Below are 15,798 nucleotides of genomic sequence, written 5' to 3' on the forward strand. Positions count from 1 at the left end.
ACTGGTTTGATGAAGATGGTAGATTCAAACTTATCAAAGGATAGTATTTGCACACGTGTCCTCACGCTCGGTGAAAGCTGCAACACATACACACACGCAAGTGGTAATAAAACGTTCTTTATATTATAATATAAATGTACGGCGGCTACAGCATCTCGCTTTCCTCAAACAATTGTCTTTCCATCGTCTCATGACGTAGATTATAGGCTTCAGCAATTATCTAAATAAAGAAATTAAGTGATAACCCTAAAAGACAATCAAGCATTGATGCTTACTGGTTGCATATCCATAAAAGGGAGACGAAGAAGCATGGTGCGAATCTCGGATTGTTCAAGATCTTCTAGGTTCTCTCGAGCGTTTCTCAAGATGGCTGTGCAATAATATGAACACATTGATCTCCTTGCTTTTTGTTTATAGATTTCTTACCAAGACAAACAAATGGATGAAATTCTAATGGATCTGGCATGGAGAAATATGAATCTAAGAATCCGAAATGAGTCATGTCGATTTAGCAACACATATTCTCAAGTAAATTTACCCCACAGTCGAACAAGATTATCAAATTTCATCTCTTTTGATAGCAGATATTGTAGCCAAGATGTTGTGAATTCATTTAAATCAACTTCCTCCTCTTCAAAGTAGTTTCGTCTACGCAAGTTGCACAAAAACGAGATGGTTAGAGACACAAAACATCACGCGGTTTTAGAGTAAAGCAATTATTTATATGCAAACACTTACAAGTCTGGTAAAACATATCGGAAAAGCGTCATGAAGTTGGCAACATGTTCTTTCACGGTGTTATGGGTATCGTATTCGTCCACTATGCAACAAAGATTTAGCCATGCCAGTGTACATCTCTCCCCAAGCAGCATTCATCCATACCAATGGCTTGCATTAATCGCTCAAAGCAAAAATAAGCATCGCATTCCTTCTCGAGTGCATGTATAAATGGTGCGCTCAAAGTAACCAGTGCTGGGTGATATTCAACATCTCGATTTGTATTCAGAAATGCTGTAATTATATTTGCGAATCGCTCAGTATAGTGTTTTCCGGCCAATTCAGGTGTTCGTAATTGATACCGAGAAACCTCTCCTCGAACTTTTCTAGCTATTTCTGGGTCAGTTTTGTCCATTTGATCATACTCTTCACTTCTGGCCTTGGAGCTGGACAATTCTTTGGCTTTGGATGTATATGTAAATAAGTGGGTGTGCTCATTAAATGTCATGCGTTTTCATAGAATATTTACATCGATCTGCTTGCTCTACACCCAAAAGAAATTTCCAGACCTCCTGCAAAATCGAGTCAGCACAAAAAGAGAAGAGCATCCACTCACTGTAGCGACTCACCCCACGCAATTCAGCAGGAATGCCATGTCGAGCTAGTATCCGCAGTCTTTCGAGATCTACGTAGACCTCAGATTGTAAAATTTCATTGAAATCATTCAGTATAGACAGAGCTTCATCTTGCTGCATATTCTGGTATAATTGTTGTCTTTGTCGGGCAACGTTGGATTGAAGTTGGAGCATACAAATAAGAGCTTTTTGTCGTTAAGAAGAGGGGAGAAAAGGAAAAGAAGGAAGAGAAAAAGAAAGGAAAATTTTGAAAAGGCTGTCCTGATTCAAAAAGAAGGAAAGAAGCGGCAGGCATCAAACAGCAGCAGCAGCAGCAGCAGCAGCAGCAGCAGCAGCAGGACTTTTAAACCATTGAATCAGTGGATAAAATTTCGGACGGGATGAGCAAGGAAATTTAGACTTTTTCATATTGTGCAACTCGGGATTACATTGGTCTTTATGAATCCCTGTCAAGTGTTGTGGATGTGTGTCTCGGTTACAGGGAAAAATTGAAGCCCTTTTTAGCATCAACAGAGGAAAAACCATTTACTGCTGCAAAAGCTGTAAACATCAATGATAAGATCTCCAGACATTATCTTTCTACGATGCGAAACAAGGACGGGATGATAGCTATATCTACTAGCGATGATTGGTTAGCCTAGATCTAGGCACTTTTTATCTATTTCAAATGCATGGTTTGTTGCCTTTCTCTTTCTTTTTTTTTTTTTTTTTCTCTATCGGTATCTATCTGAGGACTTGATGTTTGATGTCTTCTCCTAGTAGGCTCTGGTGACGGTATGTAGGAGTTGCATTAAGCCAAAGAGGAAAATGGCTGGTTACATAAGCAGCATCGCTTTGATATGGCGGATTGTGAACAATGCCAATTGTATCACTAAAAAAATTGAGGCAAGCTACTACAGTGGAGTTCAGCCAAGTCCTATTTAGCTGCTGAGTGGTAGAGTTGCCATAAGTACAAAGCAGTTGATGAGCTATTGATGTGTTTGTGAATGATTTGGTAGCGCTATGTTTGATATTGTACATGAATACACCTGAAAAATTACAATGCATGTGCGGCTTTCAAGGAGTGTAGACAGGACACTTTCATATTCACGCTTGAATCAATATTGGAAGCAAAAGAGATCAAAGATAGATCCTGTTGTTACTTATCTTTGGAATCCACTATTTTGTTGGGTATCGTTAATGGCTTGATATTAAGTAAAGTATTTTGGAATACTATGCTAATTTAGTCTTGATTATTGAATAATTGTGTTCAGGTCTCTGTCATTGATTTCTATCTACAAGTTGCAGACAGACAAGCTTTATCGTATCTGTGTGAATCCTGCTGCAAAATAAAGCAGGCAGTGCACTTACAACATGTCATCAGCATACAGTTGAAGTTGACAAAGCAAAACTCCTAATTAAAGTGTCCAATGATGTGGATCTTGTGTGTGTGAAATTGATAGTCTTCGATACGACGAACAGAAACCATTATCATTGCCACTGCTCTCAGCATGATTTACTACGACATATTAGATATTAGATATAGAGGCGTCTGGTTAGTTCAGTATCAATGAAAGAGTTTTTGGAATGAGTATTTGTCGAGATACGGCCAAAAAAAGGGCATCGTGCAAAATCGTGCCTTCATAGTGTTGAATGGAAAACAGGAAGCGTTGGTTAGACAGAACTTCTAACGTCTACATCTATGAATGTCAGGGTTGCTAAAAGTGCATTTTCAAATGCGCGAGCTAATTTCTACAATCCTGAATTGGCACCACAGGCAATACATTTATTGAAAATAGCGAACAGCTTATTAAATCATAATATGTACAACTGTTTTTGATCTTGTTGATCACTAGAGAATATATACAAGGGATTAAGGTAACTTTAAACAAAATCATTATGTTTTTTTTTGTAACAAATCATCGAGATTTTAGCCAAGGCTCGCGCATACGCCATAGTAGAGCTACGCTGCTGTGTTTCCTGAGAGTAAGTAGCAATTAGGTGTCTCGAGTAGTGTGCACCCTCGATTTCACAGATGCCATTGCAATACTGGGCTTTTTGCTTTTTCTGCTATAATGATCAGTGTCCAACTTTCGTTTGTTAATTTGTGTATTTGCTGGGTTTATGCTCTGTTTTGTAAGGGATGGTCTCACTGCTCTTGTATTGAAGGAGGAATGCCGCGTTGTGCTGGATGTGTCTGCTGCACCAGGGGATATACTGGAGGACGATGATGTGCGATTTGCTGCTATTGTTTTAACGGAATTGAGACCCTTGCGAACAGATGGTGTGCCATTGGTATGCAATGTATCTGATATAGATCGAGTTGATGTGGGCTTGTACGCATTTTCAATCTTTCGGCTTGAGGCAGCTGTATCTGTGGCACCCATATAGGAGGATGCAATGGAAGATGGTCTAGCTGCCTTTGTTTTGAATGAATTTATAATTTTCCTAGTAAGAATGGGTAGGCCAGCGTTGGGGAGAGATGAATTTGAAGATGAAGGCATCGTCGCTGTTGAAGTTTGATTTGAATTTGATGTAGTTGCTGTGGACGATGATAATGCTATATTGGTATTAGACAAGGAAACAGGAGCTGCATTGGGAGTTGTTGCTGTAGTGATTGTCGCATTGGAAGGCACTACAGCTGCTGTGGATGAATTAGATGTCACAGATTTCGTTGCGTTTGCGAGTGCTTTTGCAGTTTGTTGTTGAGCTTCCATCAAGAAATGTTTCCAATGCGTTTCAGCAGCGGCCATATGCTCGTCTCGGTACTTGACAAGCAAGTCGAGGTATTCGTTGCGCTGTGATTCAGCTTCCTGCTTTCTCTGCCGTCTTTCCTCATCCACATCTTCCTTTCGTCGTTGTTTCTCCTCTTCCACTTCTTTTTTACGTCTTTCTCGTTCTTCTTCGACCTCGTCCTTTCGCTTTCGCTTCTCTTCTTCCAATAACTATACGACAGAACTTAGCCTCGTAATACAATAAGCTTGGCCATGCTATAAACCTCACCTTGTCTTTGCTCTCCATCATTGCTATCAATGCCTTGTTGGTATTCTCGGCTGCTTCCAGCTTACTCTTCAATTCCAAGTAGTCTGCATTCTTTTGGTCATAATTTCTCTTTGTCATGTAAACACCGTTCTTTTCATAATTGGTGCGTAACTCATCCTGGAGTTGTTCAATGGTGTGCACCAGCGACTTGAGATGGAGTTCGCGGTTTATGACATTGTTGGTGCGAGGTTGATTGCAGATACCCTTGGCATGGCTTGCATAATCTAGTGTGCTTCTGATCTCCTCTTGGTTTTGAGTAGCCGGTGCCACAGTAGCAATAATGCATGTTTTGGTGTTTCCTCCAAGCGAGTCTTTCAGGATACGTGTAAGTTTGCTTTCTCTATAGGGGATGTGAGGCGTTTTATCGACCAGTGAATTGATGACTCTACCCAGTGTGAGTAGACTGCGATTGATACTGGCTGCTTCACGAGCACGCATGTTCTCTGAGCCTGCATTTCGGTTGTTCTCTGATCCAGCGAGATCTACCAAATTCAATTTTCCAGTGCTCATCACAGCCTCACCTTTGTCCGTTTGTTTGGTGGTATGCACATTGAGCGTAAAAATACAATGGGAGCGGCTAGTACCAATTGTGTTACTAGATCAGCCTATGAATCTATAATATCTGCTCTAAAGACTTACCTTGATTGCTCATTGCAATTGGTGGAAGCTGTCATTCTCTTGCGAACACCTATCTTCATGATATCGATACCACGGGCTACCGATGAAATATGATACTCTTGACAATTAACTTTGGCACTTCCGTTTTCCTCGAATATCCTCAGTGATTTTTGATTATCTGAAGCAGACAAGAGGTCTCTTAACTCCTCATTGTAGAGTTCCAGCATGGATACGGTGACATGACTTTCGCTGGGTAATTTCTCAAAGAGATCGTGAATGGTACGAGGGATGATGCCAGCGTTTTTACCATAGCTTCCTTCTACTTCAGTCAAATCACCTTCCATAGTGTACGTCTTACCAGTGCCCGTTTGGCCATAAGCAAATATAGTGCAGCTGTAGCTACATGCGATTGTAATGAGTGCCTGGAAGGGGTTGTCGTGGAAACCTTAATTACTTACCCAGCCAAGACATCATTGAGAATGGGTTCAGCTACATCCTTGTATACTGCTGCCTGTGTTTCCTCAGGTCTGAATACACGATCAAAGCTATAGATGGTATTGTTTGTGTTGAGCAATACATCAGTTACTGGTTTTGTAGTGTTGTCGTTGTGGCTGTTGGGCCGACTTGATTCTTGTTGCTCAGGGCTCGTGCTGTATTGACTGATGGCCTCCATAAATTCCAAGATGGATTGGGATGAATTAGCGGATTGTTGTTGTAAGTTGTGAGAATGAATGCCTCTGTGTGTGTACACATAACAATTGAGTAACTGAAATTGCAAAAATATCTATTACAACTTACTTGCAACGAAGCACTACTTGGATATTGGTTCCCTTGGTATTGATGCCGCTTTTATCCATGGTGACACGTCGATCCTTAGGTCCCTTGAGAGGTGGATTAGCAGGAATGATTGTATTCATTGCGCTTTTGGAAGTGATAAGGGCGAAAGGAAAGAGTATAAAGATTTTTTTCTTCGTAAATTGCAGGAGAAATATTTAAATCCAAAATGAGGTCTAGTCACGGTGTTGGATCAGCATAGCGTAGATCACTGGAGGATGATGAATATCACACCAAATAACAGAATGGGAAGCATGTGTGTACTATAAATACATGTTGCTATGTTTGATGTGATGATTTATTTGAGCGTTACAAGGGCAGGCATCACTTGCATGCTCAATTGCGGCGTGAATTGCTTATGTCTCCCTTCCATCCCTAGGTAATCTTCTATCAATACAGGCATGTAAAGCTCTGTTGACGTTGTGGGAGAGAGAGTAGACTGCTGCATGGCAAACTGAGGTATATCATATGTTACAGCGCTCATTCTATTAATCTTACTTTGCAATGATTCAGGCAATTGCTGGACAGCAGAAGGTGGCGGTGTGGTTTCTTCATGTTAAATGAAAGGCATTGGCTGATGAGAGATCAACACACTGTTCCTTGCTGAAATACGACCCGACATGGCTGTGGATGGTCTACATCTGTATTTTAGTAGCTGCCTTGGTTGTAATACAGTATCCAGAGGTTTCGTAGCGATATCAATTTTAATTTACAGCACACCGCCATTTCAGCAAAACTGGATGTGCGAAATTTTAGCTGGCTTCCAGTGTTAAATGGACATTGTGATAACAGAAGAAAATAGGAGTGAAACTGATTCAAGCAAATAATTATACGCCATTGCTCTACCTTTTAATTCCATGATCCTGATGTAATCAGTATCGCAATCATCCTTGTTATCATCATTGTCAGCATCAGGAAGGCATTCGGGCTAGCCAGCAACAGCGCAGCCGCCGCCGCCGCCGCCACCAAAGCTCATTCAAACTCAGTTTATTCTTTTCTGTTCAACATTGGACAAATTTCGTTTTTTTTCGACTTCTTTAATCTTCTTTGTGGGATTCGACTATATGAACTGTGGTTATCATCCGATGCTTCCTAGTACATTCTTGGAGTACTTTTCAAGGCGCTTCCAATGATGCTAATTATAAAAGATATTTTGAATGAACCTATTGAGCAATTTCAGAAAATGTGATATTAGGTTTTTGGCCAAAACGTCGAAATTTTGCATATGAAGACTGCCCAAAAATGGTTTCAGGGGTTGCTTTGGGTTGAGAGAAACATGTTGAATTAATATGTACCATAGTAAAAGTCTTCATTTTCAAGGTGAAAAACGCGATTGTTTGATTTTTGATGAAAACCACGAGGGGTATCTCATGCTTTTTGGTCGATTTTTGACCATGTTTTTTTTTAGGTCTCCAAAAAGTTGAGCAAAAGTGCCAGGAAGTTAGTACTACTCGAATACAATTGCTTGGTGTCATTCCGGTGGCTCAGAAATGCCTACATGTCAAGATATGAAGGCTTGAAAGCTGTCAAATTTGGTTGTGTTTTTGCTTTATTATTATAGCTTTTATTTACACGGCATGAAGCACATCTTTGGTAGCTGTCATTTACTAGAAGGGCAATTCTGTAGCCTGTGCAATTTCTAATTCGAATAGGAGGCATATTGATTCTGGTAAAGCTACTTCATGCAAGTTTTAATGCGTTATGTTGTTGGTAAGCTTATTAATAATGGAAATAAAAAATCGAATTTACTGCTTAAATACTATGGCTTTGCACCATCGTTTTGCTACGGTAAAACCCTCATTAAGATTGATATTACCAAATGTTGGGTTAGATGCTTAGTTGCCATGGTTGTGCTCCTTCGTCTTGCTATGGTAAAACCCTCTTATAGGTCAATGTTACCGAACGCGGAATTAGATGCGTTATGTTCTTGGTGGATGGGCTTAACATCTCCTCCAAACCCCTCTCCCCAATGCCGACTTCGCCGGTGGTTTATTCACCTTGTACAGTACTCAATTCTTTGTATTTCTGAAAGGATATGATTCGTTTATCTACTTTTTTTTTTCGAGTGTTATGATGATGAAAACCATTGAACTGAGGGCATGGAATGCTTTTGAAAGCTGATAAAAAGAGGCTTGCGCATTGAAGAGCACTGTAGTTTAGCTCCACTAACGTCTCTTACACCTGACAAGGTCAACCTTTTAGGAATAACGTTGCAATACATATAAGCCCAATTTCCTTTGTAAGGTTTCAAAAGTGTCCAGCGAGCATGCTAGTATTTATTGTAATTTGATATGGTACAGGTGTCTATCACTTTGCCTCACTAAGCATCTTCGTTCTCCACTGATCCAATTGATCCAACTCTGACGCATCAAACGCCTTCTTTCTAGCAAAGCTCAAGAGTGTATTTAAAGTTTTCTCATCCAAAACAGGTTTGCCATGCTGAGGTTTGCCTGGTACCGACATGTCTTGCTCGACGATAGCCATGGCAGCATCCCAGCCCTGTCTTCCTCTGGATCGACAGAGACATTCAATGTACGAGTTGTAATTGTTGGTGTTTAATTTGAATTGTGTGCGTTTCAAAAAGGTCCAAATCGATTGCGCTTGTTGTATGTAGCCATTGTGTCCGCAACTGTCAAAGACGATGGACACGGTGGTCTGATCTGGAGCGACTTGAGCGTAGTCTGACGCTGCTGTAGACAGGGTTTGCCAAATGTCCAGTACCTTTTCACCGTTTCCTGTTCTGTTGTAAGCATCCATCATGGCATTGTAGATGGCGATATCCGGGTCGAGGTAAAGATCTACCTTGATGAGTTTGTGCACTTGATCCAACGCGTACTGATCTCGATATTGTCCACAGGCATGCAGCATTGCCGTATAAGTATGCATAGTAGGCTGTATTTGCAGTGGTCTCATGTCGTTGAAGATGCTGATAGCAGCCAGCAATCTGGGCGATGATTCGTTTGCATCGTCACTAAAGCTGATGGTGTGATTGAAATCGTCTTTGGATAAGGCTGCAATAATGGTAGAATAAAAGGTGGTATCAAGCTGAATTGGTATCTTGACCTTGTGCTTTGTGGTGGCGGCATCTTGCTTGCACTTTTTATGGTGTTCTCTCAAAGTGTAGTATATTTCTAGCGCACCGTCCAGTTGATTGTCGTTGATATAGGCCAAGATGAGATGCGTAAAAGTAGCAATATCTGGTTTGCATGTGGCATGTCGAAACACAGTGTCGTATAAATGCTGTGCTTGGCTTGATCGCCCGTTTTGAGCCAGCCCATACATGAGTGCATTGTACGCCTTGGTGTCCAACTTGAGTTTGTGTTGGTACTGGTCAACGAGGTCCATTAGATCGTTCAAATCAGAGGGTCGGGCAGACTTTGACGATGCAATATTGGCCAAGCTGTTGAAGATCCTGTCGTTTGGTTCGATAGATGCATTGCACATGTCCTGGAATAGCTGAATCGATGCCTTCAAATGGCCCATCTTGGCTTCAGCATCAATTAGTGTACCGTACGTCACTACATCTGGCTCAAGCTTGGCTGCTGTCATGTCGCCGAATATCTGGTACGCTTTTGCGGGATTCTGGTTTTTGAAGCACACATCGAGCAGTATGTTGAATGTCACTTTGTCTGGCCGAATATGCGGATATCGATCTGGCAGGTCGTAATAGAGGTCCAGTGTCTTGTTCAGCCCACTACTGTCTGCCATGAACCGAATCATATTGTTAACCATGGTTAAATCCACTTCTTTTGGCTTGCATTTCCGTGTGATTTGACTGTATATTTCGCTTCCAAAATGCAGATCCTTTGATTTTACAGCAGCATCCAGTAATGTCGAAAAAGTGTAAATATCGGGTTGGGTCTTATCCGCTTTCATGGCACTGTACATGTCAAGCACTCGCTGATACTGATGTGTGCGTAGCAAAAGGTGGAGCATCGTGTTGTATGTTACAGTGTCTGGTTTGATGTTGCGCTGCTTCATTTCTGCTAGAATCTCCTCTGCTCTATCGACGTTATTCACTCGTTTGTAGCATCCCAGCAAAGTGTTGTACGAGTGCAGTGTGGGTCTGATATTGTCTTCTCGCTTCATGCGCTCCAGTATGTCATACGCTTTCTCTGGCAATTGCTGTATTCCAAAGGCATACATCAAGGCGTGGTATTCAAAGGGCGTGCGTGCCATTTGAAGTCTCTGCTTCATGTCTGAAATGACTCTGTTGATGAAATCAATGTCTTCTCTGCGCTTTCCATGACGAGCCAGCATCAATAATTTGCGAATGAGCTCTCGGTTAATTGATTGCTCGCCTGCCTTGCTAGTGGACATCATGGATTTGTATGCTTGGGCTGCCTGCTGAATGTTACCTTGGCCTATGGCTTGTTGCAACCTTGACAAGTCTTTGGACGGTGTTAGTGTATTTGACGTGGTGGCATAATTGGCATAAAACGTGGTAAAGAGATGTCTTGGGTTTGTGCAATGTTGCTGTGTATGACTTGCTAATCTACGTAATGCTGGGCAAACAACATGCTGGCCTTGTCTCCTTAGCATCACTTGTCTATAGATAAAAGGCTAAAAAGAAAAAAATGCATTTAGTGCGGATTGATGGCCAGGGGGAGAAAGGGATGTGCATTTAAAAGACAGCGTTAAAAGGACATACATGGCGCGCTCAATGTCTATTACACCTCTTTTTCCTTCTCTTCCACTTTATAGCAAACTAGCATGAGCAACAAGAAACAACAAGGTGGTATCAAACCTTCGCAATTTAAAGCCAAGGCTATCAAAGAGCCTCTCATCAGCAAAATCCCTACACAACCCTCTGACGGCATCCCAGATGACGAGAAACTTCGACTCATTGATCAAACTGGCCTAATGAAGAAAGTAAAGCAAAGGGAATCCGAACTTATGGTGAAAAAACAAGCAACTACAGCAGAGTATATATGGCAAGCCATCTTTTTGAGTATTCCATTTGGGTTTCTGATGGCTACATTTGATGTTACTGTCAAGGTGCAATACAGTGAGCCTTGGAACTATGCTGGCATAGTGACTAAATGTGCTAAATCAGCGCCAGGTAAGCTCTTTATAAACTGCTTGTAGGAACAGGTTGATTGATTGTGTATTTTATTGTAGCCCTCGCTCCTTTCATCTACCTCACTAATCGTTATAAATCCACTCGGCTTACGCAAGTGTTGATGGCATTTGGATCTGCCATTGTGGGTTCTTTTCTCATGTACACACTGCGCCATTCACCATCGCTTGGACAAATGATGCGTGCTCCTGGTCTTGCTACTGTGTGGATCTATTTCATTGTGCAGCTTGATCTGATACCCGCCACCGTCACCTTGACACTGGTAGCATTGTACTGGTACTTTGGTCTTCGAGTTTAAATAGTAGAGAGGGGAGGGGGATGGTTACATGCTTTTATTTTGTATGCAACAATAAATAAATAAATAAGTTGGTAGTAAGAACCATGTCAAGTTGTCTATTTCTTGTGGCTATAGTAACGTTGATAAACGGTGGCACCAATGGCAATGACAGCAATACCGACAGTGGCAGCAGCAATCCAGGTGGAAGCAGAAGATGTCTTGCGCGATTGCTTGACAGGAACGGCGTCTTGATTGACCTGGACCTCAATCACTTCCTCCTTGAGAGCGACAATGACCTCTTCTTCCTCTTGCTCTTGAATAATGGAGGGGACCAACTTACCAGCTTCAGATAATTCTTGGATCTCATCAAACAGTTGGATATTCAATTCAAAAGAGTAGACAGCCTCAGAGACAATCAAATCTCTGGTATGTTGATCCACCTTGGCAGCGTTCAGACGCTCACGGTAAAAGTTCTTGAAATCGGCTTGATTGCCCAAGTTGTTAAAGTGGTAAAAGTTCAAACCTTCAGTGGTATCCCAGGAGCTATCGTTTTCATCGAGATGGAGGACATGCTTCTTAAGACGCTTGGACAAAATTTGGCCACCACTCAAATCACCAAGGTAGCGAGAGTAGCTGTGAGCGATCAAGAGAGCGGGGCTCTTGTCACAGGCATCCTTCAAAGCTTGCACGTACTTTTTGACAGCAGGCGTCATGGTATCAGGGTGGATCAACTCGGCAACACGCTCTTGACCGTAAAAGAATTCGAGGTCCTTCTCTAATGACTCTCTTCTGTTGAGTTCGTGGGGAAAGTGGATGATACTGACAACCATGTGATCCTTGTACTGTTCCAAGAGCTCTTCCATGTATCTATTTGAGACTCCTTTGGTCAGTAACTACGTATCGAGGGAATCACCTCAATAGTTTGCTTACTTGTAGACAAAGTAGAGAGAATTGATATAACGACCATATTCATCTGCATTGATATCGCCCTTCAGGAAACGTCTACAGATCAAACAAGACCTGGTTAGCATAATAGACACATTTTGAACTGAGTAGTTTACTTTGTAAAGACACTGGTTTCGGCAGCTCTGTGGACCACCTTGGTACCTTCTCTCATGGCAGACGCTAACTGAGGGTCTTCCAGATATTCGGGTTCGGCAGGCTCTTCGACCTTGAGGTCTTCCACGGTATCCTTGGGCTTGATATCAAACAAGGTTTCCAATTGCGACTTGTCAAGGAACTTGTTGAGCTGCTTGACGAGGATGATGCCTTCTTCGCAGGAGGGAAGCTCTAACCTACCATGTTACTACATGATCTATGCATGACTGAACCCAACATTACCTGGCATATTCAAAGTGGGATGATCTTTGGGGATTTGCTTCATTAAATCGACAATTTCTTGCTCGGATTTGGTAGAGAAAGGACATCCATCCTTGAATGCAGGACTAATAAACAGGGTGAGCACAACAAAATAGTAGCAAAATCAAACATCCAGCTTATTCTTTACCAGCGAGAGAGTTCGCCATGGCTGACTGCGATGGAATCCACTTCTTCAAGGGCAGCGTAAGGACAACCCTTTGAGAAGGCAGGGCAGAGATGTTTAAGTTCGTCAATGTTGGTCAATCCCTCGAGACCGGGGTGAGGTGGCATAATGGTTTCTGACATGATATTTATTAGAAAAGAAAATGAGAAAGAGAAAAAGTGTAGAGAGGGGTTACAGGGCTGCTTTTATATACAAGTCATGTGTGATTTGATAATCCGCATGGTCCACATTTAAGGAATACACAGCTATTGTTTCTTGATAATCAACCCCTTGAGCATATCGAAACTGTTACCATCAGGTTGAAGTGTAAATTTGACCTTGGGATTGTGGACACTAACAGCCTCCAACATGCCATAATCGCTGGTAATGCCAACAATCTTGGCCTTCTCGTCATTGTGGGTTGTCAATGTTACCAATTTGTTGCTACAGGGAATATTAGTTTCAGCATTGAATTGCAGCACAGATACAACTTACCTGTGAAGCCAACGCTGGTAATATTTGTCCAGGAACCAGGCACCAATGCCCTTTTCGCAAAATTCCATATAGTACTTTTCAAATGTCACCAACACATGAGCCAGCACTTCTTCTCGGTCCAGTCTTTTGAGTGCTGGATTGTGCTTTTGAATCACATCATTAATGGAAACAGTCGGGTGAGCATTATCCAAATTGATGCCACAACCAATGACCAGCAAAAACTCATCCCGAGCAAAGCTAGAGTTGACCAAGAGACCACCCACCTTCTTGAGGCCTTCATCCTCTAAATCAGCGTAGATATCATTGGGCCATTTCAAGCGTAGTGGCACATCTTCATATCCCTTGCGAGTGCGAATGCTTTCTACAATAGAGAGTGCAATCAGATATTGAACAAAGACAACAGGCGATTGTGATAAATGTAATCCATGTCGGACCACAAAGCTAAACTGTAATGCACCCGCTTGTGAGACCCACGAATTGCGTCCTCTGCCTGGAAATACAAATGAAGTTCTTATCAGATCTTTCTTATTGTTCCAAATAAAGCACGTTCTTCATTACCTCTTCCTGCTATTTGGTTAGTTGCCAGACAAACAAGACCAGTAGGCAAACACTGAGCGAAATTATAGTTCCTGCCATCGAATATATATGTGAGCGAGATGGCCGGATCCATACAAAAAATGCGCAACACTTACTTGTCCAAGATAGTCTGTGTACTGGTGATAACCTCACTGTAGAGCACGGCATTACCAAACCGATACCACGATCCACCTCCCCATTCTTGCTTTCTACGCTCACCCAATGCTTCGAAATAGGCCTTCAAATCAAACAGGGGGGTCAACTCCTTTTCGGGCACTTGAGGAGCCTTGTCTTTTTCTTGGTTGTCCAACATCAATGCCGGGTATAAGATCTCGAGCACAGGCGATTTATCCTCAGATTCACGTTTAAGCGATAGTTGCTGCAGTGCCTCGGTGAGTTGATGGCTCTCTTCTTTCTTCTCGTCATAGATTTGTGTAATATAAAAACTGTCATTGGTATCGTTGAACACGGAGCTGTCGTCTGTTTGACCCAGCAGGTGTTCAGTGACGCTCTTGAGCAATGCGCCTGAAGCCGTGGCCAGATATATGGGTGTCAAATTAGGCACGCTGCTTTCTTCTATTTTATTTTTTACTTTGAGTCCAATGTCGGATAGCAGTTGACCAAGGAATGCTCGACAGGTGGGTAAAGATGCTGCCAATTCTTGAGTGATTTGCTGCTTGTTGTCATTATCGCTCAAATCCACCATGCTGACATCATACTCGGGATGAAATCCAAATAACAGTGCTGTTCCGTTGCCTACTCGACATTGAACACCTGCTGCTGCTTGAGCTTCATCTTGACATAGTCCTGGATCCTGGTATGTACAAAGGACTTTGACTTGGTCGTGTTTCTCAGGGCGCACAAAGTAGCCACCCCCATTGTAATACGCCTTGAAGCTATGCTGTTGATGTAAAATGGACACAGCTCTGGCTCCCTTTTCGCTGTTGTAGACAAACCCTGGAAACATGGTACCACGGCTGGTGCCAGGGTAGAAGCCCAATTCGCGTGAACCTACTACTTCTAATGCCTTGCCCTTTTCAAATTCAATGTCTTTGGATGCAAAATAAGCACCTGCGCAAAATCCAACGTAATTTCCACCACCATGCACATAGTTCTTGATCTTGGCCGTGCCTTGTCCATTCAAATCTTGGCAGTAGGGACTATCTCTGCCACCAGGCACTACCAGTAGAGAGCACGTCTCTTCCCAGGGCTCCGATGTGAGCGTGGTAGCATCCACTTTCATGATATCGTACGCATGACCGAGAATGGCTTTCAGGGTGGTGTAGGTTTGATTGACAGCGTTGGGAGAAGTGCCATTTCCATTGTATATCAAGACATTCATTGCTGATAAATTTCTAAGCACGGGCAATGTATTGAACTGTCGAATAGAGATGTGTCGAAAGGCAGATAACAATGTGAGTATTGGTTCGAAATGAAAAGAAATGAGATAACTCTCGTTTGACAAGGGAATTTTTGTTTTCTGTCTGATTGACTGACAATCGACTGAAGCCAATGAAAAGCCAATGATGCTTGTCTTGCAAAAATGGGATCCATCTGCAGTCATCTAGACTTGAAGGACGTACACGATGATAATCACGTCAGTACATTACTACCACTGTTGCTACATACATTATTGTAGCTGTTAGACATGCTCTTGTCCTATGCTCAATATCAGGCATGCTTGATACCTGTATCAATCCTCTCCAAAAGATCTACATGTCTGGAATTCTAACGCCCATGTGGAACGGTTACCGAGCCATCAAAAGCAAAGAGAGTCAGGGCAGATCCACTGGATGCAGATCTTCTCTTTTTTTATGGCATGCATCGAAGACAAAGAAAGACTATCAATGAGCCTTTCTAGCAAAAAAAAAAAAAAAAAACGTTCAGGCACCATCCATATGAGCATGTCGCCGCTCAAATGAATGAGATGGTAAATGTTCCTGAACTCCCAAACAACTGGAAAATACCACTTGAATAATGTGTGAGAGTGTCATTTGCGCATGTTAATCTAATTGATCCATGA

At 42.2% G+C, this 15,798-nt stretch overlaps 6 protein-coding genes across 6 annotated transcripts; 1 reads left to right on the plus strand and 5 right to left on the minus strand.

Annotated features, from left to right (window-relative positions):
• Positions 1-145: 145 nt before the first annotated feature.
• Positions 146-1,526, minus strand: ATC70_013301 (uncharacterized protein; the record flags this gene model as incomplete). Its single annotated transcript, XM_064832465.1, has 8 exons — positions 146-220; positions 276-370; positions 427-480; positions 539-648; positions 739-820; positions 883-1,179; positions 1,247-1,289; positions 1,347-1,526. 8 exons carry the CDS (start codon positions 1,524-1,526, stop codon positions 146-148), a joined length of 936 nt encoding a protein of 311 aa, XP_064678724.1.
• Positions 1,527-3,328: 1,802 nt separating this feature from the next.
• Positions 3,329-5,908, minus strand: ATC70_013302 (uncharacterized protein; the record flags this gene model as incomplete). Its single annotated transcript, XM_064832466.1, has 5 exons — positions 3,329-4,276; positions 4,335-4,950; positions 5,013-5,390; positions 5,450-5,728; positions 5,790-5,908. 5 exons carry the CDS (start codon positions 5,906-5,908, stop codon positions 3,329-3,331), a joined length of 2,340 nt encoding a protein of 779 aa, XP_064678725.1.
• Positions 5,909-8,132: 2,224 nt separating this feature from the next.
• ATC70_013303 (uncharacterized protein) lies at positions 8,133-10,367 on the minus strand (the record flags this gene model as incomplete). Its single annotated transcript, XM_064832467.1, has 1 exon — positions 8,133-10,367. One exon carries the CDS (start codon positions 10,365-10,367, stop codon positions 8,133-8,135), a length of 2,235 nt encoding a protein of 744 aa, XP_064678726.1.
• A 171-nt stretch (positions 10,368-10,538) lies between these two features.
• ATC70_013304 (uncharacterized protein) lies at positions 10,539-11,203 on the plus strand (the record flags this gene model as incomplete). The annotated part of the gene is made up of 2 exons (XM_064832468.1): positions 10,539-10,887; positions 10,947-11,203. The coding sequence occupies 2 exons, from the start codon at positions 10,539-10,541 to the stop codon at positions 11,201-11,203; spliced, it is 606 nt and encodes a 201-aa protein (XP_064678727.1).
• A 95-nt stretch (positions 11,204-11,298) lies between these two features.
• ATC70_013305 (uncharacterized protein) lies at positions 11,299-12,847 on the minus strand (the record flags this gene model as incomplete). The annotated part of the gene is made up of 5 exons (XM_064832469.1): positions 11,299-12,049; positions 12,113-12,184; positions 12,244-12,472; positions 12,524-12,627; positions 12,690-12,847. The coding sequence occupies 5 exons, from the start codon at positions 12,845-12,847 to the stop codon at positions 11,299-11,301; spliced, it is 1,314 nt and encodes a 437-aa protein (XP_064678728.1).
• Positions 12,848-12,970: 123 nt separating this feature from the next.
• ATC70_013306 (uncharacterized protein) lies at positions 12,971-15,117 on the minus strand (the record flags this gene model as incomplete). The annotated part of the gene is made up of 4 exons (XM_064832470.1): positions 12,971-13,148; positions 13,200-13,689; positions 13,758-13,828; positions 13,892-15,117. The coding sequence occupies 4 exons, from the start codon at positions 15,115-15,117 to the stop codon at positions 12,971-12,973; spliced, it is 1,965 nt and encodes a 654-aa protein (XP_064678729.1).
• Positions 15,118-15,798: the final 681 nt, after the last annotated feature.

This window comes from Mucor velutinosus (assembly GCF_035048745.1).
Source record: "Mucor velutinosus strain NIH1002 chromosome Unknown tig00001575, whole genome shotgun sequence".
NCBI lineage: Eukaryota > Fungi > Mucoromycota > Mucoromycetes > Mucorales > Mucoraceae > Mucor > Mucor velutinosus.